The 21,688-nt window shown below is 48.7% G+C and overlaps 4 protein-coding genes across 9 annotated transcripts; 2 read left to right on the forward strand and 2 right to left on the reverse strand.

Moving 5' to 3' along the window:
* The first annotated feature begins 469 nt into the window (after window positions 1–469).
* On the forward strand, window positions 470–6,696 carry Slc37a4 (solute carrier family 37 member 4). 4 transcript variants are annotated; one of them, XM_055622117.1, is made up of 10 exons: window positions 470–623; window positions 1,686–2,028; window positions 2,889–3,121; window positions 3,448–3,691; window positions 4,131–4,289; window positions 4,499–4,584; window positions 5,087–5,200; window positions 5,366–5,428; window positions 5,730–5,868; window positions 6,129–6,696. In XM_055622117.1, exons 1-10 carry the CDS (start codon window positions 555–557, stop codon window positions 6,242–6,244), a joined length of 1,566 nt encoding a protein of 521 aa, XP_055478092.1. In that variant the 5' UTR covers window positions 470–554; the 3' UTR covers window positions 6,245–6,696. The 4 variants fall into 4 exon arrangements, with proteins under 4 accessions (XP_055478092.1, XP_055478091.1, XP_055478093.1 ...); XM_055622116.1 differs by having other exon boundaries at window positions 472–623; window positions 5,992–6,696; XM_055622118.1 differs by lacking the exon at window positions 5,366–5,428 and having other exon boundaries at window positions 474–623; window positions 5,992–6,696.
* Window positions 6,697–7,443: 747 nt separating this feature from the next.
* On the reverse strand, window positions 7,444–10,484 carry Trappc4 (trafficking protein particle complex subunit 4). 3 transcript variants are annotated; one of them, XM_055621815.1, is made up of 5 exons: window positions 10,251–10,484; window positions 9,869–10,043; window positions 8,750–8,853; window positions 8,021–8,147; window positions 7,444–7,792 (listed from the first exon to the last, which is right to left on the reverse strand). In XM_055621815.1, the coding sequence occupies exons 1-5, from the start codon at window positions 10,423–10,425 to the stop codon at window positions 7,714–7,716; spliced, it is 660 nt and encodes a 219-aa protein (XP_055477790.1). In that variant the 5' UTR covers window positions 10,426–10,484; the 3' UTR covers window positions 7,444–7,713. The 3 variants fall into 3 exon arrangements, with proteins under 3 accessions (XP_055477790.1, XP_055477791.1, XP_055477792.1); XM_055621816.1 differs by lacking the exon at window positions 10,251–10,484 and adding an exon at window positions 10,160–10,222; XM_055621817.1 differs by lacking the exons at window positions 8,750–8,853; window positions 10,251–10,484 and having other exon boundaries at window positions 9,869–10,153.
* Window positions 10,485–10,769: 285 nt separating this feature from the next.
* Rps25 (ribosomal protein S25) lies at window positions 10,770–13,382 on the forward strand. Its single transcript, XM_055621818.1, has 5 exons — window positions 10,770–10,866; window positions 11,095–11,190; window positions 11,725–11,908; window positions 13,131–13,229; window positions 13,332–13,382. Exons 1-4 carry the CDS (start codon window positions 10,864–10,866, stop codon window positions 13,223–13,225), a joined length of 378 nt encoding a protein of 125 aa, XP_055477793.1. The 5' UTR covers window positions 10,770–10,863; the 3' UTR covers window positions 13,226–13,229; window positions 13,332–13,382.
* On the reverse strand, window positions 13,345–20,398 carry Cenatac (centrosomal AT-AC splicing factor). The gene is made up of 11 exons (XM_055621814.1): window positions 20,241–20,398; window positions 20,002–20,165; window positions 19,540–19,638; window positions 16,298–16,364; window positions 16,164–16,226; window positions 15,802–15,866; window positions 15,580–15,685; window positions 15,126–15,156; window positions 13,880–13,969; window positions 13,581–13,713; window positions 13,345–13,498 (listed from the first exon to the last, which is right to left on the reverse strand). The coding sequence occupies exons 1-11, from the start codon at window positions 20,358–20,360 to the stop codon at window positions 13,450–13,452; spliced, it is 987 nt and encodes a 328-aa protein (XP_055477789.1). The 5' UTR covers window positions 20,361–20,398; the 3' UTR covers window positions 13,345–13,449.
* Between the last annotated feature and the right edge of the window lie 1,290 nt (window positions 20,399–21,688).

The raw sequence follows: 21,688 nt of genomic DNA on the forward strand, positions 1-21,688 counted from the left end.
GAAAGTAGACAGTATTCCAGAGGATGACACCTGTGGCTGTCCTCTGACTTCACACACACACGCACACACAAACAAGACCATTAAAAGGATTTTTAAAGAACCCGAGGTTTCGTCGAAATTCTGTCTTTTAAATACTGGGGCTATATTGTTTTATCTCTGTTCCCACTAACCTGACCACGACTTAAACTCCAAATTGTGCTGCATTTATTTCTTAGAGAAAATACCATGCCCCTTCAAGCTGGGAGTATTTCTTTAGATTGGTCGTAACAGGAGGCACCCTATAGAAACTGGCCGACTGCCTGTAATGGGACACGTGCTCAGCCTATAAGCGTCATTGTCCTTATGAAGGGAGCCGAGTGCAGTCACGATGACGTCTTCCTCACAGGGTGTGCGCGCGCACCAGCCTTCCTCCTCGAGCCCCGCCTCCATCCAGGTAGGGGTGGCATGCGAAGGAGGGGCGTCAGTGAGGGCGGGACCCGAGGGCAGCTCTAGGGCCTTGGGGCTCCCCTGACTTCCGACTACGGCGAGGCTGTCCCTGTGGCTGCCCTTCCGGGATGGCGACATTTCCACGGCCCAGGGACGGCGGTCGTGCAGACGCGGCGGGCGCACTCGTGGCTGCAGCGGTCTGTCTCCACAGCTTTCCTGCTCCTGTCCCCAGGACCCGCAGTTCCCAGCCTGGAGTCGGGTGTCCCGGGTGGCTTGAGGACATGGGGTGCTGGGCAGGTGCCGAGCGGCGCCGCCCGCCCATCCTGACTGGCGGAGCCTAGGCTGCCAGAGCGAGGATCCTCTCCCCAGGCTCCGTGCGGCTCCCTCGCCTACGCCTTCTGCTCCAGCGTCCGCGCAGCCGAGCGGAAAGCCGCGGTGGCGTGCTACCGGGCCCACACCCCTGCAGTACCGAAGCCCGACTGATGTTGCAGGGTAATAGGGACCCAGATGCAGTTCCAAGGGGCTCTCATCCAGACCTAGGCCCTAGCGCGCCTTCTGTGTGTCACTGTGGAGCGAAGTAAGGGGGCTTGTCCTTGTTTCATTCTGCAACTACTGCAATTAGCTAGGTCCCTCTCATCCACTGTTGTGCTTTGCACATTTCAGTGACAGAATGAAATGGGAAATTACAGAAATAAACAATAGGCTTAGGCACTTTTATTATGGTGCAATGTTGTTTTATTAATTCCTTACTATGTCTGATTTATAGATTTAAGCGTTATCACTGTTTATATAAGGAAAATGTATGCATTGTTCACTATCATGAGTGGGATCAAGGAACGTATCCTCCGATGAAGGGGATACCTATTAGGAAAAGTATACCCATTGGGTGCAGTGAGCTCTGCAAGGCCAGGAGAGACCATGGGCATGTTTGAGAGAGACTGGATGTAGAAACCAGCCTAGTGCCTTTCATGAGGCCTGGAGCCCTCAGTGAACCTGGGTGAGTGAGAAAGTTCATTGACTAAGGGAGTAGGACTAGGCGTAGAGTTCTCAGCTCGTTGCTGTCCCCCAGCCTCCCCTGGGCTCATGCAGACAAAAGTAATTAGGCTGAGCCTTTAATCACAGCTGGTTTTACCAGCAAGAGGATGTGGGAAAGGAGGGAAAGGGCAGAAATCCTGGAGACAGGCATGCCTCTTTCAGGGACCCTCTCCTCCTCCCCCAGTTTGGCTCTCAGTAATCTACTGTTTTCTTGTCTCCCTCAGGACACTGGGTTCCCTGGTTGCTGCCCCAGGCTTAATGATTGTCCAGAAGGCGGCTATAAAGAGCCTGGGTGGAGGAGGGAGCAGAAAAACACAGCTCAGCAGATCCGGGCACTAAAGGGAGCTGCGAGCAGGAGCAGTCAAGAGGCTGTGGTCAGAAGCACTGTGACCTGGCCAGCAGGGCCTGCTTTTTCTACCATGGCAGCCCAAGGCTATGGCTATTACCGCACTGTCATATTTGCAGCCATGTTTGGGGGCTACAGCCTGTACTACTTCAACCGCAAAACCTTCTCCTTTGTCATGCCATCCTTGGTGGATGAGATTGCTCTGGACAAGGATGATTTGGGTGAGCCTTGGAAGGGTAGGGTGGTGGGCTGTAGGATACACTATTTGGACTATGGTGTATACAAGCATGAAGTGTGCATGGAGGGTTTCGAGCATGTACCAGGTGCAGAGGCTGAGTTCCATGTGCATGGGTGTGGATGAACGACAGAGGCGGGCTCCTTAGCTGATATACATGCCTGTGCCCAGGAGGCACAGGGGTGGAGGGGCTAGCAAGGTTTTCACACCTGTAGGTGGCATTCTACACCTGCAGGTTACAGTGAACACAGGGAAAGTAGTGCCATGGTTTGGTATGTCCTGTCATGCCACCTTCCAAGAGGAGTAAGATCTTCTTCTTTTTTTGTTGTTTCCTGCGACAGGGTTTCTCTGTGTAGGCTTGGCTGTCCTGGATTCACTTTGTAGACCAGGCTGTCCTCAAGCTCACAGAGATCTGCCTGCCTATGCTTCCCCGAGTGCTGGGATTATAGGCATGGGACACCATGCTTGGTGTCATACTTTATTCTAGAGCCCTTCACTCCACATTCAGGCATGGTGGGGCAACAGAACTGCTTGAGGCCTTCTGTTGGCATTCAGGGTGAGGTAGGCACTGCAAATTCCAGGGAGAAAAACATCACCCTTCCAGTTCAGACAGACAGATAGAAATCTAAGAAGTCCTAAGTCAGCCTGGGCCTATTATGCATGGCTCGGCGGGCAGGAGAGTGTCGGATCTGCGGTCCAGGTCTGCCTGTTAATCTGGGAAGGAACCTGTTTCACCCTGCCAAGCACCTGCACACACCTGACCCCTTGCCTTCCTCCGTCCCTCCTGTGCCTTTGCCCTGTCCCTAACCCCTCAGGTGTCCTGCTCCCTGCTCCTCTCTGCTGCAGGGCTCATTACAAGCAGCCAGTCGGCAGCCTATGCCATCAGCAAGTTTGTGAGTGGGGTGCTGTCCGATCAGATGAGTGCTCGCTGGCTCTTCTCCTCTGGGCTGCTCCTGGTTGGTCTGGTCAACGTCGTCTTCTCTTGGAGCTCCACAGTGCCAGTCTTTGCTGCTCTCTGGTTTCTTAATGGCCTTGCACAGGGACTAGGCTGGCCCCCCTGTGGGAAGATCTTGAGGAAGGTGAGTGCATCCGACATGCCTGCCTGGCATGGCAGACTGTACCTAATGAACACTTGGAGATGCCCCTTCTGACACCCCCCCACCTTCCTCCCCTAACCCATAGCAGGTTCCTCAGGAGTTCCCCGCCAGCTCCTCCTGCTGTTAGGATATTTTAGGAGCCTGAGAGTGGTGGGATCGGGTGGCAGATGAGGGAATTGGCTCTGCCAAGTGGAAGCACTCTTTTCCCTCATGCCTGTAATGTGAGTCTCTTGGTCTGCCACACTTGAGCTGCTCCCTTGACGTGGACTGTAAGCCAGGCACCTATTCTGCCCACTTCTGTCTCACAGTGGTTTGAGCCTTCCCAGTTTGGCACTTGGTGGGCTGTGTTGTCAACCAGCATGAACCTGGCTGGAGGTTTGGGACCTATCTTGGCAACAGTCCTTGCCCAGAGCTATAGCTGGCGCAGCACACTGGCCCTGTCTGGGGCACTGTGTGTGGTTGTCTCCTTCCTCTGTCTGCTGCTCATCCACAATGAACCTGCTGATGTTGGACTCCGAAATCTGGACCCTACCCCCGCCAAGGGCAAAAAGGGTAAGCGTCTACCAAGCTGACACCTAGGGCACCTTCATTCACCCTTTAGTTGGCACAGTTTTATTAGGAGTAGCCTTTGCTTGCCAATGGATGTAGGCAAAGGAGTGGCAATGGAGGTTGGGTGGAGAGGTAAAATTCTATTCTGAAAGCCAGAGCCAGCACCTCCTGGGCCTTTTCTGACAGCACAGACCTCTCTATTCTGGACAGTGCCATAAGTTTAAGCAGTCTGGGTGCCTTTTTCCTTTCGAACCAGTCTTGTTTCTCTTTCACTTGCTGAGGGATTTGGAGCAAGGTAGGGAGAGGAGAGCAGGGGTTTAAGGAGTCACTTTCACGTCATTCCTGGTTGTGCCCCTAGGTTCTGTCCTGACAGCAGGTTAATGAATGGTGGTGGTGCCCTGGGGCCAGAGCCCGAATCCTACCTGGCCTCTTCCCACTGCAGGCTCATCAAAGGAGGACAGCACCCTACAGGATCTGCTGCTGTCGCCCTATCTATGGGTGCTTTCCACCGGCTACCTTGTGGTCTTTGGAGTAAAGACCTGTTGTACAGACTGGGGCCAGTTCTTCCTTATCCAGGAAAGAGGGCAGTCCGCCCTTGTGGGTAAGATGAGTGTTTGGACAGGGAAGGGTGTAAAAATCAGTCAGTGCAGGAGATATACAGGCCCTGCTTCTCTTTACCAATTTAGTCCTTCCCTGAGGCTGGGCACCCTTGGTCGTGGGTCTGATTCGTGGGACAAGCCTGTGGGACAACCTCAATGGGAAAACATTTTCTCTCTCTTCCCTGCCTTCTCCCTACAATTCCCCATGCAGGTAGTTCCTATGTAAGTGCCCTAGAGGTTGGAGGCCTTGTAGGCAGCATTGCAGCCGGCTACCTGTCAGACCGGGCTATGGCAAAGGTGAGTAGGCAGTAAGAGAGGCTCTTTGAGTCCTTGCATGGCTAGGCCAGTCAGTGGAGAGACAGGAATCCTGGTGTATGGTCTGGTTGGCACAGAAGGTTGAAGTTGGGTAGGACAGGAATGATTCCAGGCTTCTCTTACCTGCCTTAGAGATGTAGAAATGAGGCTTGTGGAAAAGTTCTAACTGCTGGCAAAGGAAGCCAGGATCTTTCTCTCTAGTCAGTAAGCTTCTCTGCCCTTTAAGAAAACCAGGGGTGGCTTTGGACCAGGTACAGCTCCCTAGCACGTGTCCCATGCCTGCCCCAAGGTGGAGGAAGGGATGTTGTGGAATTTGGCCTCAGAACACTGAGCAGTGACCAGGGCCTCCCAGAGCTGTCTGGGGCCAGGAACTGTGACATATTGCCAAAGACCTGTCAGCAATAGTCCTGCTGTGTCAGAGTCCAGGGGTGGGGGTGTTTCGCCCTGCTCGGAGGACCTGATATGGCTGGCAATGTATCCTTAGGCAGGGCTGTCGATATATGGGAACCCTCGCCATGGCCTGTTGCTGCTCATGATGGCTGGCATGGCAGCGTCCATGTTCCTCTTCCGGGTAACGGTGACCAGTGACTCACCCAAGGTAAATATAGAGCCTCGCTGTCTGCAAGGGAGAGAAAGCAAGACCCTCTCCTCTGGGCCAGCTCCTTCTCCCTTTGTGGTTCTTTAGTACCTTACTTTCTCTCTTCAGTACTGTGTCCCACCTCCACTCTGGGCCTGGTTTTCTTCTCTTTCCTCTGCTCTCTAGGATGCTTTCTGGACTCCTGCTCTCCATCCTTTGGCTGAGCTCACAGGCTTTACAGAGCACGAGGTGCCTTACAGATATCTCTGGTTTTCTTCCTGGTCTGTCTCACTTTTGTTTCACCCCTGTCTGACCCCTAACCAACCCAGCTTGCACAAATTCTGAAACAGCCAGCATCCAACTCAGAGGGATGTCTCCTCTGCCCACCTAGGCCCTTTTGGCTGGCTCATTCATTGTGCCAGCTGTATCATCAGCAGTATTGGGGAGTGGGGTGAGGATGGCCGCTAGCTATGCCTTGACTAGTTTGTTCCTCCTTAGGCACTTGTGGGCAGTTCCTAATTTTCAGTGCTGTCTCTTGCTGCCCTTGCAGATCTGGATTCTGGTGTTGGGAGCTGTGTTTGGTTTCTCTTCTTATGGTCCCATTGCCTTGTTTGGAGTCATAGCCAATGAGAGCGCACCTCCCAACTTGTGTGGCACCTCTCATGCCATTGTGGGACTCATGGCCAATGGTAAGTGGCATTTGCTGGAACAGCTGCCTCCCTTCAATGCCTTGCTTAGGCCTATCAGAGGTAGAACTGCCTATCTGCTTAACCCTCACACATGGCTCAGGTTCTTCTCCTTCTCCACAACAGTGGGTGGATTTCTGGCTGGGTTACCCTTCAGCACAATCGCCAAGCACTATAGCTGGAGCACAGCCTTCTGGGTGGCAGAAGTGATCTGTATAGCCAGCACAGCTGTCTTCTTCTTGCTTCGAAATATCCGCACCAAGATGGGCCGAGTACCCAAGAAGGCAGAGTGAAGACAGTACTCAACTCCGGAGCGTCCCCAACTGCAGCCTTGCTGGCAGGGCACAGAAACGGAGAGGGGCTGCACTGGTCAGCATAGAACCTTCGCCTTTCTGTGTCTACACTGTCTCCCTGGACGTCCATGGTGCTGCAAGTTATCACTGGCAAATGAGATCCCAACTCCCCATCCTACTCTCTATTTAAATGGTGGTGTTTGTTTTATAGACTCCATTAACTTGTTTCTACCATCTAGTCATCTAGTTGACAGACAACTCCTGCATTCAGGGCGTCTCCTATACCCTTCATCCTCTCCTAGGCCCTGTCCTGTTCCCATCTCCTAGTGAGGTGAAGCTGTCTCTGCAGCTGCAGAACATTAATGGCCTGTGGTTTCTGTTGTATCCCAAGGCTTCTTGGCAAGGGGGCAAAGTTATTGCTAAGTCCCTAAGGGAAGGGAGGAAGCAACCACTCCCATCAATACCCTGGGACAAAAGGGAGGAACACAGAGGGTGAGCCGACTTGTTAGATATTAATAAAACTAGATTTGATACTAAACAGTCAGTGGCTCATCCTTTCAAAGGGAGACATAAGCTGGACGCTGCTTTCCGTTGGAAAGTACTCAGTATCGGTACTTTCCACCCACAAAAGGAAAGGTTTTTCTCTGGAGTGAGGCATAAATGGAGCCTTTGAAGCACAAGCTCAGCATTAGCTGAACACTGTACACTTCTGGGTTGCAGGTAGGTTAACTAAAGTGATGGGCTGGCGGGGGGCACAGGCCTGTAATTCCAGCACCAGGGGAGGCAGAGGCAGGCGGATCTCTGTGTCTACAAAGTGAGTCCAAGACAGCCAAGGCTACACAGAGAAACCTTGTCTCCAAAAGCAAAACAAACTAACAAATGAACAAACAACTTGATGAAGGGTGGTCAGAAAGCATGGGTCCAAACTCAGGCCATCAGAACTGCTTGACTTGTGGCAGCACAGGTGCTTTGTAATGTCCTAAATTCTATGTGTAAAAGAATGTACATCCTGGTGTCAGTGTATACTGAGATAAAACTTAGCTTGACTGAAGTGATAATATGTGCGCTATCATGCACCTTCACCCTTCAGGTTCCCAGGAAACGAGCAGCTCTGGGACCACATCTAAGACTCAAAATCAAACTATTATGTTAGCTTGTTTAATGAACACCAATTTGTTTAGTTTTCTACTAGAAGACAGTACCTCACCTTCGCAGAATGCCCTTACCATTTCTACTTTCCCCTCTCATGCCTTTCTCCCAAACCATCAGTAAGGACAGCAAACACTAGAACAAAGGAATGTTTATTACAGCATTGCTAAGCCAGCTTCCTCCATAAATAAATCTGTACAGAGTAGGGCACAGGACTGTGATATATACAAAAGGACATAGAACATAGCTTTCTAGCCCAGGATCTGTCTCCATCACCAGGCTCAGCAGTCTTCCATTTTCAAGTATGTTAGCAAGGCTGCTGCAAATAGGATCCTCACTGGAGTAGAAACGGCAAAGCATGTTCTGCAGCATGTCTCAGAATTTAGGGGTCCACTCCAGGTTCAGCCTATGACCCAGGCCCGAAAGTGCCAGCCTTCTCTGCTACCTCTAGAGCTACCTTCAGGTTCTGGTCAAATAGCTCACATCTAGGACAGACCCAGAAGACAAAACATTGTGAGGTATAACACTCCCACTACAAGGCAGAACTGGTAGAAATTATTTAAAGGTCTTGAAGCACAAGGAGACCCAGGGTCCTCAAGATAAATAGAGCTGGTCACTGTTGTCTCTATCTGAAAGCAATACTTGGTCACACTTTAAATGACGTGGGAGATAGCACAAGGCTTTGGCAATATCTGGGGAATGGGACTACCTACCTGATAGGCATTTCCAAGGAGTAGAAAGGGTTCTTGAGGGCAAAGTCTGAGTAAATTTCATAAATTTTTCGGAGAAGAGAATCTATTCCAGCTTGCCTAGGATCTGCTAGGACCACAAACTTGATCCCTGGAGTAAAGCCAGAAATGGTTACTGGAGGACAGAGAATACAGCAAATAGCACTCTGTATTTCTGTAGTCCTTTCAATTTTGTTAAGTACTACCATAAGCCCATTTTCATTTTGTCCTTTTTGGCACATAAAGCAGCTAACACAGGAGGATAGCGGTGATGTGGCTGCACTGTCACTGGGTTATGAGTGACTAGACTCGAGGTCAACTGCCATTTTCAGATTTGGACTTCCTCAGTAGAGAGGACAACCAGAAGACAAACTCTGGCAGTTCTGGCATCCACACCAAGGAGCGCAGCAAGGATAAGCAGGATCCAAGGGCCAGGTCTATTCGGCTTTAGACTTTTATTTAGAAGAACACACCTTCCAAAATGTGTGAAACCTAACATTAATGTGGATTTGATCAAAACCCAGGGTTGAGCACACTAGCTGACATAAACAAAATCAGCCTCTGAGTCAATATTGGCTTTGGATTCACAAAACAAATGGATGTGTTTGTACAACTGAGAAACCTGACACCATCCCTGACATTGTCCACCAAATCTCAGGTCAATCCCGGGGTTGTCAGCCCCAGCTGTCCCCTGTGACCCCTGCAAACACGTACCTGTCAGTGTCTGGAAGCAGTGCAGCTTAAATGTGTCTGTCTCCAGCATCTCAATGCCTGAACTGCCCTGCTCCGGAGACAACTGGGAACCAATAGCAAAGAGCCTGTATGCAAAGGAGGTGAAGTGGAGAATGTACCAAGTGATGTAAGGGAAAAGTGCTCCTCAAACTGTTCCACTCAAGTACCCAATCTTTGGAGGAGTCCACTTTACAGCCTGGGACAGTCAGAAGAAATACTGTGAACTGCTCAGCAGGAGTGTCAAAATTTCTTTTATGCTCATTTGCCTTTTATACACATTATACGTTATAATTTTGCTATGTAACATTGTTTCCCTAACATTAATTTTTATTTATTTATGGTCTCAAGTCTGGTCATTCAGTCATCTGGTGACAGAGAAGTCAATTCATCTCTAGCCTCCTTGGTGGGCTGCTTTATGTAGCAATGAGGACAAAATACAAATGGGTTAATGGTAGTGAAGTGTTCTTGCCTGCACGTATGTATGTATGCATGTGTGCCACATGTATGACTGGTGCCTGAAGGCATCGAATCCCTTGGACTTAAAGTTGTGAGCCACCACGTGGATGCTGGCTCTCCCAAGAGCAGAAAATACCAAACCATCTCTCCAGCCCCAATATGAAACATTTTACACTAAGTATGTTAGCTAAAGCCAACATGCTAAGGAATACATGGCTAATCCTATGTCAACACACCTTACACCATAGGAAATCACAGGTAGACTTTTAATGTCCATTTAATTCAGTTACCTAGGCGGGTAGTAGTGGTACATGTCTTTAAACCCAGCACCTTCAAAGGCAGAGGCTGGCGGTTCTCTGAGTTCCAGGACAGCCAGGGCTACACAGAGAAACCCTGTCTGGAAAAACCATTTAAAAATGTCAATTACCTTATTTGTTAAAGATGAAGAAACTAGGGCTAAGAGGACAGAAGCTGACAGGGCAAGATCAAACTACCTCAAACCTCGATATAGCTAATCAGTTATTTCTTTATGAAAAGAGCTCAGCCACTGAAGAAGTGCAAAAGATTGTCAGAACACAGAAAACAGGTTAGCCAGCCTAGAGAAAGTCTGGGGAGGAAAAGTTTAAAGGGGGAAGGGGCACTTACGAGTGGAACATGGAGGCCAGCATGAGCTTCTCGTTGGAGGTAAGGCGGGGCCGGCCGAATCGAATGGACACCGGGTAATTCGCCGGGTTACCCAGATACTCCAGCACCTCTTTCCCGTCGGCCGTGTACTTGCCATTCACATCCACGCCATTGATGGCCAGCACTGCGTGGCCCACTACAGAAGAGAGGCTAAGAATCAGAGACACCAGCCAAGGCTACACAGAGAAACTGTCTCGGAAAATTTAAAAAAAAAAAAAAATTGTCAGAGGCACCCTGGTCCACGCCCCGCACCTCCTTTTACTCCCATTCTACCCCCAATCCCTCCGGTCACTCCCAGCAGCCCGCTTCCGCAGCGCCGGCCCCGCCCTCGAGCCCAGCCCACCCCGGATGCCGTCGCGCTGGCCGAAAGCGACCAGTACACGCTCGTCGTGCAGTTTAAGCAGCAGATCCAGCGGGTAACTGAAAGTTTTCTCAGCCTCAGCCCGTGGCGAGTAGCTGTCCCATTGGTAAATCAGGCCGCCGGCTTTGTTCACCACGTAAACACTAAAAATTGCCATCGCTGAGCTACCGATAGGGCGCAACAATCTGGCCTCTTCCAGCCCCGGAACTGGCCATAGCCCCGCCCCCCTGCCCCGTTGGGCGCATGCGCAAACTATGTTCTCCGCTTCCCCCCCCCCAGCCGAGAAACGAATTTCTGGAAACTGGTCTAGTGTGTTTCTAGTGCCAGAGAAGAGCATTTGTCGCTGTCCCGCAGCAGGGTCAAGCAATTTACGGCTAGCGCCTAGGGGGAATAGGTTTCATGGTGGAAGCCGCTCCCCCTATTCCGTCTAACGCGACAGGATGAGGCGGAGAGTAGCCCGAACATGGCCCCACCCCTTGCCCCGGAAGTACTCTCTCGAGGCGGAGGTTTCTGGGACTGTCGGGCGGACGGGCTTCCTTTTTTTCCGACATCTTAGTGAGGCTGCAGGGGTCGTCGCCGCTCTCGGAGCTTCGCCATGGTGAGGCTCGCTAGTGCCGAGCAGCGGGGTTCAGAGGGCCGAGCGGTGCTGGGGGGTGGTGGAGGCGACTCTGCGCAGCGCTTCGTGATCTGCGGCCCTGCGTCTCGGGGCGGCCGCGGGCATTGCGTCCATGTGCTCCGGCGCCGCCGCCGGGGTTGGTGAAGAACTTCGATGGGAGCGCGTGGGGCCACCCTATGACCAGCCTGCATTCCCGCTTTCTTTCCCTAGCCTCCCAAGGACGATAAGAAGAAGAAGGATGCCGGAAAGTCAGCCAAAAAAGACAAAGACCCAGTAAATAAGTCTGGTGGCAAGGCCAAAAAGAAGGTAAGAGAAAGATTTTAGGGGACCTTTTGTGAACCTGTAATGTGATTTTTTTTTTTTTCCAGATAGTGAGTTCTAGAATCATACTTTTGACTTTGTCTTTTGGGTTTTTGTTTTGTGTTTCAAGTCAGCGTTTCTCAGTGTAGCCCTGGCTGTCCTGGACTCGGCTTTGTAGACCAGGCTGGCTTAGAACTCAGAGAGATCCCGTCTGCCTCTGCCTCCCCGAGTGCTGGGGGTATAGGCGTCACCACCTGGTCCAGCTTTTTGACTTAATTATCTCTACTCAAGTTCGTAGTCATTTTCAAGAATACGGTGGTATATATATATTTTTAAAGCAGTGTTTCTCAACCTTCCTAATGCTGCGACTCATTTATACAGTTCTCCATGATGTGGTGACCCCCCCCCCCCCCAGCCGTAAGAGTGTTTTCGTTGCTGCTTTTAGTCTTTAACTTTCCTGAGGGGGTGACAAAGGTTTCTCAGACATGTGTTGCTTGTGAGAGAAACTGACTAGTGCTTGTGTTTGTTCTTAACGAGCAGAAGTGGTCCAAAGGTAAAGTTCGGGACAAGCTCAACAACCTGGTGCTGTTTGACAAAGCCACATATGACAAATTATGTAAGGAAGTTCCCAACTATAAGCTTATTACTCCAGCTGTGGTCTCTGAGAGACTGAAGATTCGTGGTTCCTTGGCCAGGGCAGCCCTTCAGGAGCTACTTAGTAAAGGTAAGAGGTGTTTTTAGGGCTGGGTTGTTTTGTTGGTAGCATCATTTGGGGGGGGGGGCAGGATGTTTTTCTTCCCCGAGACAAGGTTTCTCTGTGTAGCCGTGGCTGTCCTAGAACTTTGATCTAATTTAAGAATTCACAGAGATCCTCCTGTCTGAGTGCTGGGATTAAAGGCCAGACTGGCCTTGAACCCACAGAGATAGACCTGTCTCTGCCTCTCCAGTGCTGAGATTAAAGTCACCACCATGCCCAGCTACTGCTGTTCTTCTCATTTATAGCTGGCCTTGAATTCCTGATCCTTTTTACTAATATTGGGATTGAAGGCAAGCACTACCATGCCCTGCTGTTTTGCGTTACCGTTTCGCTATTTAATCTAGGCAAATAATCTTCCTGCCTTCGATTTGCCATTTCTTCTAATTACACTGATTCAAGTGACAGGGTCTGGGTGTTGTAGTTTTAGTTGGAGCACAAGTATAAGCTGTCGACCTTATGTGGGCATAGTGGCCCATTAAATTTATGCTCGGGGTCTGAAGGATACCTGGTAGAGACGTGCCTGTCCTACATAGCCTCGTGCAAAATATTCTATGGCAAGATTGGAAGAAGCCGGAGAATGATCTGGAAGCTCTGAGGCCAGTTAGCCTAGTATACTGCTATGCAGTAGCAGCAGCAGGAAGATCTTGCCTCAGCATGGAAGAAGAAAACTGACTCCTGATAATTGATTCTCCCTGCACTTAGACACACTAAATTTATAGGAAATCCTTAAAAAAAAACATTGGTGGTTCACACGTTAGTTTGTTCCCTGCCTCAGACAGGATTTCTCTGTAGCCCTGGCTGTCCTGGAATTCACTTTGTACCAGGCTGGCCTCTGCCTGGCACCACTACCCTGCTCAAATGCATATACTTGTAAATCCCAGCACATTGAAGGCTGATCAGTACCAATTCCCAGACTAGCATGGACTAGAGTATAAGCACCGATGGTCTAATTGCTAAGTAATTCTGTTTGGAAAAGAAATAGCAAATGTGTGTAAAGCATCTGCTAACTTGAGAAAAATGTCATATCTTTAAGGCTGGAGAGATTGCTCAAAACCCTTTGTAATGCCAGTTCCAGAGGGTCAGGTTGCCTTCTCAGATAACCGGGTGCACACACATTTGTGAATATACACAGACTCATGTAGGCAAAACCTTCAAATTGAAGTTTTAAAACCTTACCCTTTCTCCTTAGGACTCATCAAGCTGGTTTCAAAGCACAGAGCCCAAGTAATTTACACCAGAAACACAAAGGGTGGAGATGCCCCAGCTGCTGGTGAAGATGCATGAGCAGGTGGGAACTGGAGGTCCTTCAGTTGGAGTATTGTATATTCCCTCTTTGAGAGCCTTATATTATGATTTAATTTTTTTCCTTTTTTTTTTTTTTTTTTTACAGGTTCAATCAGCTGTGCATTTTGAAAAATAAAACTTTATTAAGTTAAATGAATGGTTGCTGGAGTTGTTGGCCATGAGATCAGAAGAGTATCAGGCTGAGACCCTTCAGCTTTTTTCCTTTATTGTGACTGCTTGCTTCTTGTTGCCACTTCAGTTTTGAATTGATGCCTGAAAGGAAATAAGGACTTAGCAAGATTAGTAGAAAACCTGTAGGGAGGTAGCTAATTAAACTCTGGAGATTTATCCATACCTGGACTGCCAGCGGCGTCCGTTATTCCAGACTCTGCCAAAAGAGGGCAACCAACCCGCACTGGTGTTGGAGGTGTGGTCAAAGTTTGCACCAACTCGCTCTGGGGGGAGTTTCTTCAGTTTCTGTTTTTCCTCTGCAAACAGAAAATAAGCTGACCCAGCTAATCTTGAATTTAAGTAGTCTTGTCTCAGACAACTAAGCTGAGTCTATAGGCAGGTTACTGCGCTGCAGCTAGCACCTTGGGTAATGCTTTGAATGTAAACACTTGAAGTGAGTTTTGCTTGGGATAGCTTGCTTACTTTCTTTAAGGAATTCTTCATAGGAAGGTCCTATGGGGAGGTTTCCAGAGTTGTGTTCCTCCTCTTGGATCATCCAGGGGGGTGTAGCACCTAGAACAAAGCAAAGCCCTTTAAGATCCACAATACTGTCGGACATGCTCCAGCTAGGTATGCTTGTAATTAAAGCACAGAGATCCTGGAGCTTGGCAGTAGGCAGCATAGGCATGGCTGAAGCCATATTCTCTGGTGGCTTTTTAGATTTTACTTCACTTCTATGTGTATTATGTTTTGCCTGTGTTTATGTCTGTACCATGCCCATGCCTTGTGTCTACTGAGGTCATAAGGCTTTTCTGTTTTGAGATGGGGTTTCTCTGTAGCCTTGGCTGTCCTGGAACTTACTTTGAAGACCAAGCTGGCATTGAACTCAGATCCACTTGCCAGTGCTTTAAAGGAATGCAATAGCACCACCGGTTATTTGGTTTGGTTTTGTTTTTTTAAGGAAAAATCCTGGTAAAAGTATGAGTGGTTTTGTTTGCTTTTTTTTTTTAAAGGAAAAATCCTGATAAAAGTATGAGTTACTACAGTGAAAGCCCTGAATTAATAGTTCAATGAAGCATTAGGCTTCATTAAAACACTTCCAATATAACTGCACTTTTCCGGGGTTTTACTCCTAAAGCTTTTGTGCTCTGGAAGGGATATTTGTAAGTGCAGCTGAGCTCTTTCAAGGTGGTATATTCTACTCCCAGAACTACGGCAAGTTCCACCTCACTGCCAAGCACTTGTTGCATGCAGTTAGCTCAGGCAGGCTTCAAAATCAAGAGCTCCCTGCCTCAGCTTCCCAAGTGCTGAACAAAGGTTTTCTTTTGCTGTGTCTTGCATTGAGAATGCCAGTAACTAAAGCCTGGTTTCAGCTAGGGTTGCTGGCCAGCAAGGGTTAAAGTCACGTGTGACTTATGGTTACTGCAGATTGGAAGCAAGTACTCTCATTGAACCATTTCCTCACCTCTTGCAAGTTTTTATCTATTTTGCATACAAATTTCAAAGCTTTATTTAAAAAACAAAACAGCAAACTGGTTAAATATGGCATGTCTAATTCTAGCACTTGAGTTGCATGAGCTAAGAGTTAATCTGTCTTAAAAGAGCTGAGTGTGGTGATACACCTTCAATGTCAGCACTCGCCGGTGATTTCCAGGCCACCCCTAGCCACGTCTACACAGTGAGAGCCTGCCTCAACAAAACCAGCCACACAAACACTTCAGAAACTTACCTGAGTGGATGTTGCCAACTCCAGGTGTGTCCTGTGGTAAAAATGGGGAGGGAAAATAGATCTAAGATAAAATAGCTAGAGACAGTAAATGTTAAGGGAGGGAACACAACTTGTGACAATCTGCTTCACTTCTGAAGAACTCACCAGTCACTGAGAACAATCCCAAGGTGGGACTGAGGTAGATGGGGTAAAACTGGTTGGCAAAGTTACATGACAACAAAAAATGGAAGGAGGTGCTAGGATTCAGTGGCAGGGTAGTAGGGCATAGCTTCAAATCCCTGATGCTGAACACCCTGAAAAGTTGCAAAGGAGTCTGGGAACACTACCAAGGAAGGGTTCAGTAAGGGAAAATAAATGGAGAAGATGAAGATAGCTAGAGTAGGTAGAAAAGCCGAAATAGTGTTCTGGCACCTGAAGGGTTGGTGACAACTCTGGGTTTGCTTGTCCATTGTACCTGATGGCCTATGAAAGTTAGGTGCTGTCCTGTCTCCATCCAGTCAAGCTCTGGAACACGTTGCGGGTCCAAGTGTGTTACCTGCTGTGAGCTGGAGGCTATGTGGCTGAAAAGATAGAGGAGCCAGACTGGCAGATGAGGTCCTTGAGCAGCGAGGGTGGCAAAGATTAGGTCTGCTCCCATTTCCCAGCATCCAACTCAAGATGCTCCCTAGTAACTTACCCATTGGTTGCTTTCCAGCTTCCAGAAGCCGAAGAGCCCTCTTCTGGATCTGGCTCTGCCTGAGGCTGAGTTTGATTCAGGAAAAATAAATGTGTCTAAAGTGCTTAAGAGCCTGCCTGGGCCATGCCCCCAACACTGCAGACTCCAGTAACTTACGGAGGGTACTGCCCATCTGCCAGCTCCCAGCCCTACCCACATCTCTACTAAAGCGGCCTGCCCCGGGTGAACAGGGAAGGGAATTGAGGCATATGAACTTGTGACCCAGTAGTTCCTGAGAGGAGAGCTGACTTGAAATGCTGGACAGGAAACGCCGGGCATCAGTGGGTTTGGATACTGCTCAGGGTCCTCCGAGGGAAACCAACCTCTAAGGCAGAGCGGACCACTTCCTGCCGACTCTGCTCTACCTCACGGATCTGAGCTGCCATCTGTGGGAGAGACAATACTTAGGTCGGTTCAGGACTATGGGGAGAGGTCCTTCAGAGGCCTTTCTTCCTACCTCTTTAATCACACCATCCTCTTTTTCCTCATAGGAATCCAAGCCTTTCACCATGGATTTCTTAAACCTAAAAATATAATTACAGAAATACTGAAAAAGAGATAAATCCACCTAAAACTCCAGCCCCACCAGCTATAAAGAACATTTCAGTGGATAGTTTCTGATTCTGAGGGAAAAAAAAACACAATGGCAGGCAGGATCCGATTGTATAGCTTAAACTAGCATGGAACTCCACCTCAGCCAACTCCACCTCACCTCAACTCCAATCTTAGTGCTGAGATTACAGGAATGAACCACCATGCTCAGCTTAATTCTGAGAATTTTCAAACGAAAAAACTGCTAAAGTGAGCATCTATTCCTCTTACCTAGTACACCTAACACTGTCACACAGTTCTACGAGCCTTTATTTTTTAAACACATTTGGATGTTTTGCCTGCATGTATGTCTGTATGCTACATGCCTTTCTGGTTCCCTTGGATTGCAGAAAAGGACGTTGGATCACTTTGAGCTACAGTTATGGGTGGTTGTGAGCTGCACAACTAGTGGGAACTGGAAACTGAACTCAAGCCTTCTGCAAGAGGAGTAAAGTTCTCTTAACCGCTGAGAATGATCTCTAGCCCCGGTAGACCAGGCTGTCCTTGAACTTACAGAAATCCACATTGGGATGAAAGGCATGCGCCACTCAGGTTAAAAGTTTCTAACAGAAATATTACACTGTTGGTGAAGTGCCAGCACTTACCCTGTCCCCATTAATGCCACCCTTTTTTTTTTTTTTGGCTTTTTGAGACAGGGTTTCTCTGTATAACACTGGCTGGCTCAAACTCACAGAGATCTGCCTCTGCCTCCTGAGTGCTAGGATTAAAGATGTGCGCCACCACTGCCCAGCCCACTTAATCTTTATTTTTTTAATTAAATTTTTATTTTTTTATATTAATTACATTTTATTTGTTTTGTATCCCAGCTGTAGCCCCCTTCCTCATTCCCTCCCAATCCCATACTCCCTCTCTCATCTCCTCTTATGTCCCTCTCTAAGTCCACTGATAGGGAGGTCCCCCCCTTCCATCTGACCCTAGCTTATCAGGTCTCATCAGGACTGGCTGTAATGTCCTTGTCCTCCTCTGTGCCCTGGCAAGGCTGCCTCTCCCTCAGGGCGGGTGGTCAAAGAGCTAGTCACTGAGTTCATGTCAGAGACAGTCCCTCCACTTAACCTTTATACCTAAGGAATTTGTAGGGTATTTTCCTATTTAAATCCCTCCATTCCTAACATGTATCTCCCTTCTGCCACAGCAAAAACTCTGGTCCCCAACAACATATTTGTATTTGTTTTATACTGCAATACTTAAGAAGAGATACCTCAGTGGTTAAGAGCACTGGCTGCTCTTCTAGAGAACTCTGTCAGGATGGACTCCCAGTGCCCATTCGGTGGTTCATGGAGACTATAACTCTAGTTCCAGGGCATCTAATGCTCCCTTCTACCTTTAGAGGGCACCAGGCACACAAATACATGCTGGTAAAAACCCATACACATAAATATATATATATATTTTTTTAAAGAAAAGCATATACTGCTCTTCCAATGAGTCAAGTTCAGTTCTTAGCATCCATGTTGGGCAGCTGACAACAACCTATAACTCCAACTCCAGGGGGTTTGATGCTTCTGGTTTCCTTGTGCAGCAGCACTCACAAGCACATACCCAACACACACACACACACAGACACACACACACACACACACTAATCAATCTTCAAAAACAAAACAAAACAAACAGTATTGATGTGGAGAAAGATCCACCCAAATTCACACCCAACACAAAGGCGGGCCTGTTCACAACTGCCTGTAACTCCAGCTCCAGGGAAACGCCACCTCTGGCCGCCAGGACACCTAAATTTGCACACATGCATACACAGACACCATTATCAAGAATAATAATAATAATAATAAGGGTTAGAGAAATGGCTCAGAGGTTAAAAGCTCTTGATGCTCTTGGAGAGGACCTGGTTTTAGTTTTTAGCACCCAAATGCTGGTTCACAACTGTCATAACTCTACTTCTAGGGTACATGACATCCTCTTCTGGCCTCTGCAGGCACTACATGCTCACAGCATATACACATATACATATACAGGCAAAACACTCCTATACATAAAATAAAAATAAGTCTTAACTAATACCACCACTGAGGAAGTGGAGGGAGAAAGATCTTGAGTTTGAGGCCAGCATGGATTATATACTGAGATCCTATCTCTAAGCAAGTGAGGCAATTGTCTTAGCCTCCTGGGTGCAGCAATATACCTATAATCTGCATTGGTATACTCTTTTATACCTTTTTTTTTTTTTAAATGGTAGAGGCAGGTCTCTGTGAATTCATGGCCAGCCCAATCTAATAGTGAGTTCCAGGACAACCAAGACTACAGAGAGGCCCTGCCTCAAAAAAAAAAAAAAAAAGGAAAAGAAAATTCATTACCCTCAATAATAAGTTTCTATAGCTCTTCATTCACTCATCAAAAATCAGATGCTGGATGCTGAAGAAATAGCTCAGACATTAAAAGTACTACCTGCTTTATAGAAACATAGGTTTAAAGCACCCACAAGAGAGTTTACCACCATCTGTGACTCCAGTTCCCGGGGATCAAGATAGCCTCTTCTGACCTCTGACTTCTTGTCTCAGCCTTCCAAACAGCTGGGACTACAGGCCTAAGGCACCATACCCAGTCAACACGTTTTTAATGTGTGGGTGTACTGATAAAAAGTGCTATGAAGCTGGACACAGTGGTGCAGACCTGTAATCCCAGCACTCAGGGAGGCGGATCTCTGTGAGTCTGAGTCCAGCCTGGTCTACAAAGTGAGTCCAGGACAGCAAAGGCTACAAAGAGAAACCCTATCTCAAAAAGGAAAAAAAAAAAAAGTGCTATGAAAACACTAGATAATAATGAAATCCTTGCTGGACTTTCCAGTACATGGCTTGGGCGGATCTGGAGTTTGTGACCCTGATTCGGCTAGGACCTGCAACAATAAATGAGCGCCGACATAGCTGAACTTCCCCAGTCTGTTCTGGTTTCGAGATAAGGTCTCATTCTGTACCCAGGCTGGCTTCCAACTCTCAAGGATCCACTCTCCGCCTCCCTAGTCATGGGATTAGAACCACCGCACTCCCTCCGAACTTTCCAATTGATAGAAGCTTTTGTGCCTGACAAAGATCTGTAGAGTTCACTTTGCTACATCTTTTATAACAGATGACTTACCTTGCATAGTCCTGGGGGGAGATCAGAAACTTCTCTTTCATTTGGGCATTGGCCTTGTTCTCCCACCAGAATCTGTTAGTAGCTTTCTTATGCTCTGGGCTGAGAATGGAAAGGAAGAGTAATCGCAGCTACATTAAAGCAGCAAAACGGTACTAGGCATCAAAGCATTAGATAGGTAATGCAGATTGGCCTCTGGGTTGCTTCCGTGGACAAGGCAGGTCTCTATCTCAGAACTCCTTTCTTCCAATAAAGTGGGAGGAGGAGGGCAAGCTGGCTTTTTTTAGCAAAACCACCTACACCACTGGGACCACAGTGGGGCTAAGACACCCTATGCTCCGAGGTAATTCATACCCCAACTAAGTCACAAAACCGACCGTCCTCTCCCCACTTCCAACTTTCCACGCCACCTGTGTGCGCCTCTCTGCGTGTGTACCGGGGCGAGGGGTGTTCCCCAGCTATCACCTGGCCAGATGTTCCAGCAGGCCGCCCTGCAGCACTGTCAGGTTTCCATGGCTCAGGTGTTTCCGCACTTCGCAGCCACAGCACGGGCACCAACAGCACCGATCATGCTCGGGGACATAACGCTCCACCTGGGCGGCGCGGACGGCCCGGCGGGCGGCCTCCACCTGCAGGACGGAAGCCAGCTAGGACCCTGAAACCACAGCCCGCATCTCCGGCCTCCCCCAGCCCCGCGTCCGCACCTGCGGCAGAAGCCGCTCCAGAGCCCCCTTCAACTGCCGCTGGTGCTTGTGGCTGTAGACGTGTCCACGACCACAGAAGAAAGTTTGGCGACACAGAGGACATCGCTGCGGTGGCGCCATAGACCCAGGACTCCCGATCACCGCCACCTTCAGCCGGCTTGTCACCACCCACTGAACCCTGACCCCTCAGGGCGGGGCGGGGCGGGGCGAGGAGAACCTGGGCGGTCCCTGGGGCCCCCTAGAGGCTGTAGGCGCTATTGCAATCCATTCTGCGGCTGCGCAGACCACTCACCGCCTTGCCCCTTCCACAGTCTGGTGTGGGTACAGGAGACAGCGCGCACTCCAGTTAGGACCTCAGACCACACACTTCTAAGCGTTGACAAAGACCCAAGTTAGACAATGTAACAAGTCAGAACTGGCAATTACAGGGCACACACTGTATGCCCGACGCTTTGTGGTGTGGCACTGTTGGCATTTTACACGTGGGAAAGATTCGGCTCGGAAGAAATGAGGGCCTCTGAGGAAGGCTGCAGAGGTGTGTTAAGCAGGTAGTCAGCTCCTCCGGCTTCTAGAAAGCCTGCAGGAGAACGCTCAGTCTAAGTGACTGTGAGAGCCGTCATCTTTAAAAGTGCCCCGCAGTAGAATATTCTTTGTAAATCACTTCTCCCAGCACTGGCTTGGAAACCTAATTCCTTAAACTGCAGTGCTTAAAGTGAATCGTGCTCTATCGACCTTGCATAAATTCTCCTATGTCATATGCCACCTCTGTCAGCCCAGGCAGGTGTTTTTCCTCGTTTGTTCCCAAGCTCCTCAAAGCTGTCTGCCCCAATTACTATGAACGTCCTATGCCTCTGCAATTTGAAAGTATTTTCAGTTATGAAAGTATTTCCCTGCCAAGTGCTCATTTCCCACCTGATCTTAGTTTGTGTGAAACAGAATCCAACATCTTCCTCTTCATGAAGCTGAGCAGCCAGGCCTCCCAGGAGACTAATGGCTGTAAGCCTCTCAGAACAGAGATAGTCAGCCGCCGCCCCACAGAAAAACAAACAAACAAACAAACAAACAAACAAACAAGATTGGGCTACAAAATTCCGCCCATCCCAGAACACCCTGGAAAGCTCCTCAACCCTTCCCCGGCAAAACCATATCTAAAGCCTGAGTCCTTTTCCGCTTCTTGCCTGAGCAGAGTCAGCCACTCTCTTCCGTCCTTCTCAATAAATGTCTTGTGTGAGGTTTGTTATACTGGTATTCCTCTGCTCCTGACTGCTGGGATACCTTTCCCTTCAGAGCTGCAACACGTGCACCAGGGCAGTTTATGAGTTGGGAAGCCTTTCTCCTCAGAGCTGTAACACCTCTCCTCAGTCCCACAGGCACCCTGCAATAAGCTGTCTTATTCACTGGACTCCTGAGGTATTTTAAAACCAGCCTCTCTCTGTGTGTGTTTCTCT

This window comes from Psammomys obesus, unplaced genomic scaffold (genome assembly GCF_907164565.1).
Source record: "Psammomys obesus unplaced genomic scaffold, mPsaObe1.curated_primary_1811, whole genome shotgun sequence".
Taxonomy (NCBI): Eukaryota; Metazoa; Chordata; class Mammalia; order Rodentia; family Muridae; genus Psammomys; species Psammomys obesus.

Bases quoted from the DNA above. Each gene is read 5' to 3' on its own strand.
- Trappc4 (XM_055621815.1), bottom strand. From the start codon at position 10,425: ATGGCAATTTTTAGTGTTTACGTGGTGAACAAAGCCGGCGGCCTGATT. The intron at 8,148-8,749 runs GTACGTGTTTGC...GCTTTACTCCAG, and splicing joins CTGCTTCCAGACACTGACAG to GGATCAAGTTTGTGGTCCTA. The intron at 7,793-8,020 runs GTAGGTAGTCCC...GGTCTGTCCTAG, and splicing joins TCCTTGGAAATGCCTATCAG to ATGTGAGCTATTTGACCAGA.
- Slc37a4 (XM_055622116.1), top strand. From the start codon at position 555: ATGGCGACATTTCCACGGCCCAGGGACGGCGGTCGTGCAGACGCGGCG. The intron at 4,585-5,086 runs GTGAGTAGGCAG...ATGTATCCTTAG, and splicing joins CAGACCGGGCTATGGCAAAG to GCAGGGCTGTCGATATATGG. The intron at 5,429-5,729 runs GTGCCTTACAGA...CTGCCCTTGCAG, and splicing joins CAGGCTTTACAGAGCACGAG to ATCTGGATTCTGGTGTTGGG.
- Rps25 (XM_055621818.1), top strand. The intron at 11,191-11,724 runs GTAAGAGAAAGA...CTTAACGAGCAG, and splicing joins GTGGCAAGGCCAAAAAGAAG to AAGTGGTCCAAAGGTAAAGT. The intron at 11,909-13,130 runs GTAAGAGGTGTT...CTTTCTCCTTAG, and splicing joins TCAGGAGCTACTTAGTAAAG to GACTCATCAAGCTGGTTTCA.
- Cenatac (XM_055621814.1), bottom strand. From the start codon at position 20,360: ATGGCGCCACCGCAGCGATGTCCTCTGTGTCGCCAAACTTTCTTCTGT. The intron at 16,365-19,539 runs GTAAGTCATCTG...TTATATTTTTAG, and splicing joins TCCCCCCAGGACTATGCAAG to GTTTAAGAAATCCATGGTGA. The intron at 13,714-13,879 runs GTAAGCAAGCTA...TTCTGTTTGCAG, and splicing joins TGAAGAATTCCTTAAAGAAA to AGGAAAAACAGAAACTGAAG.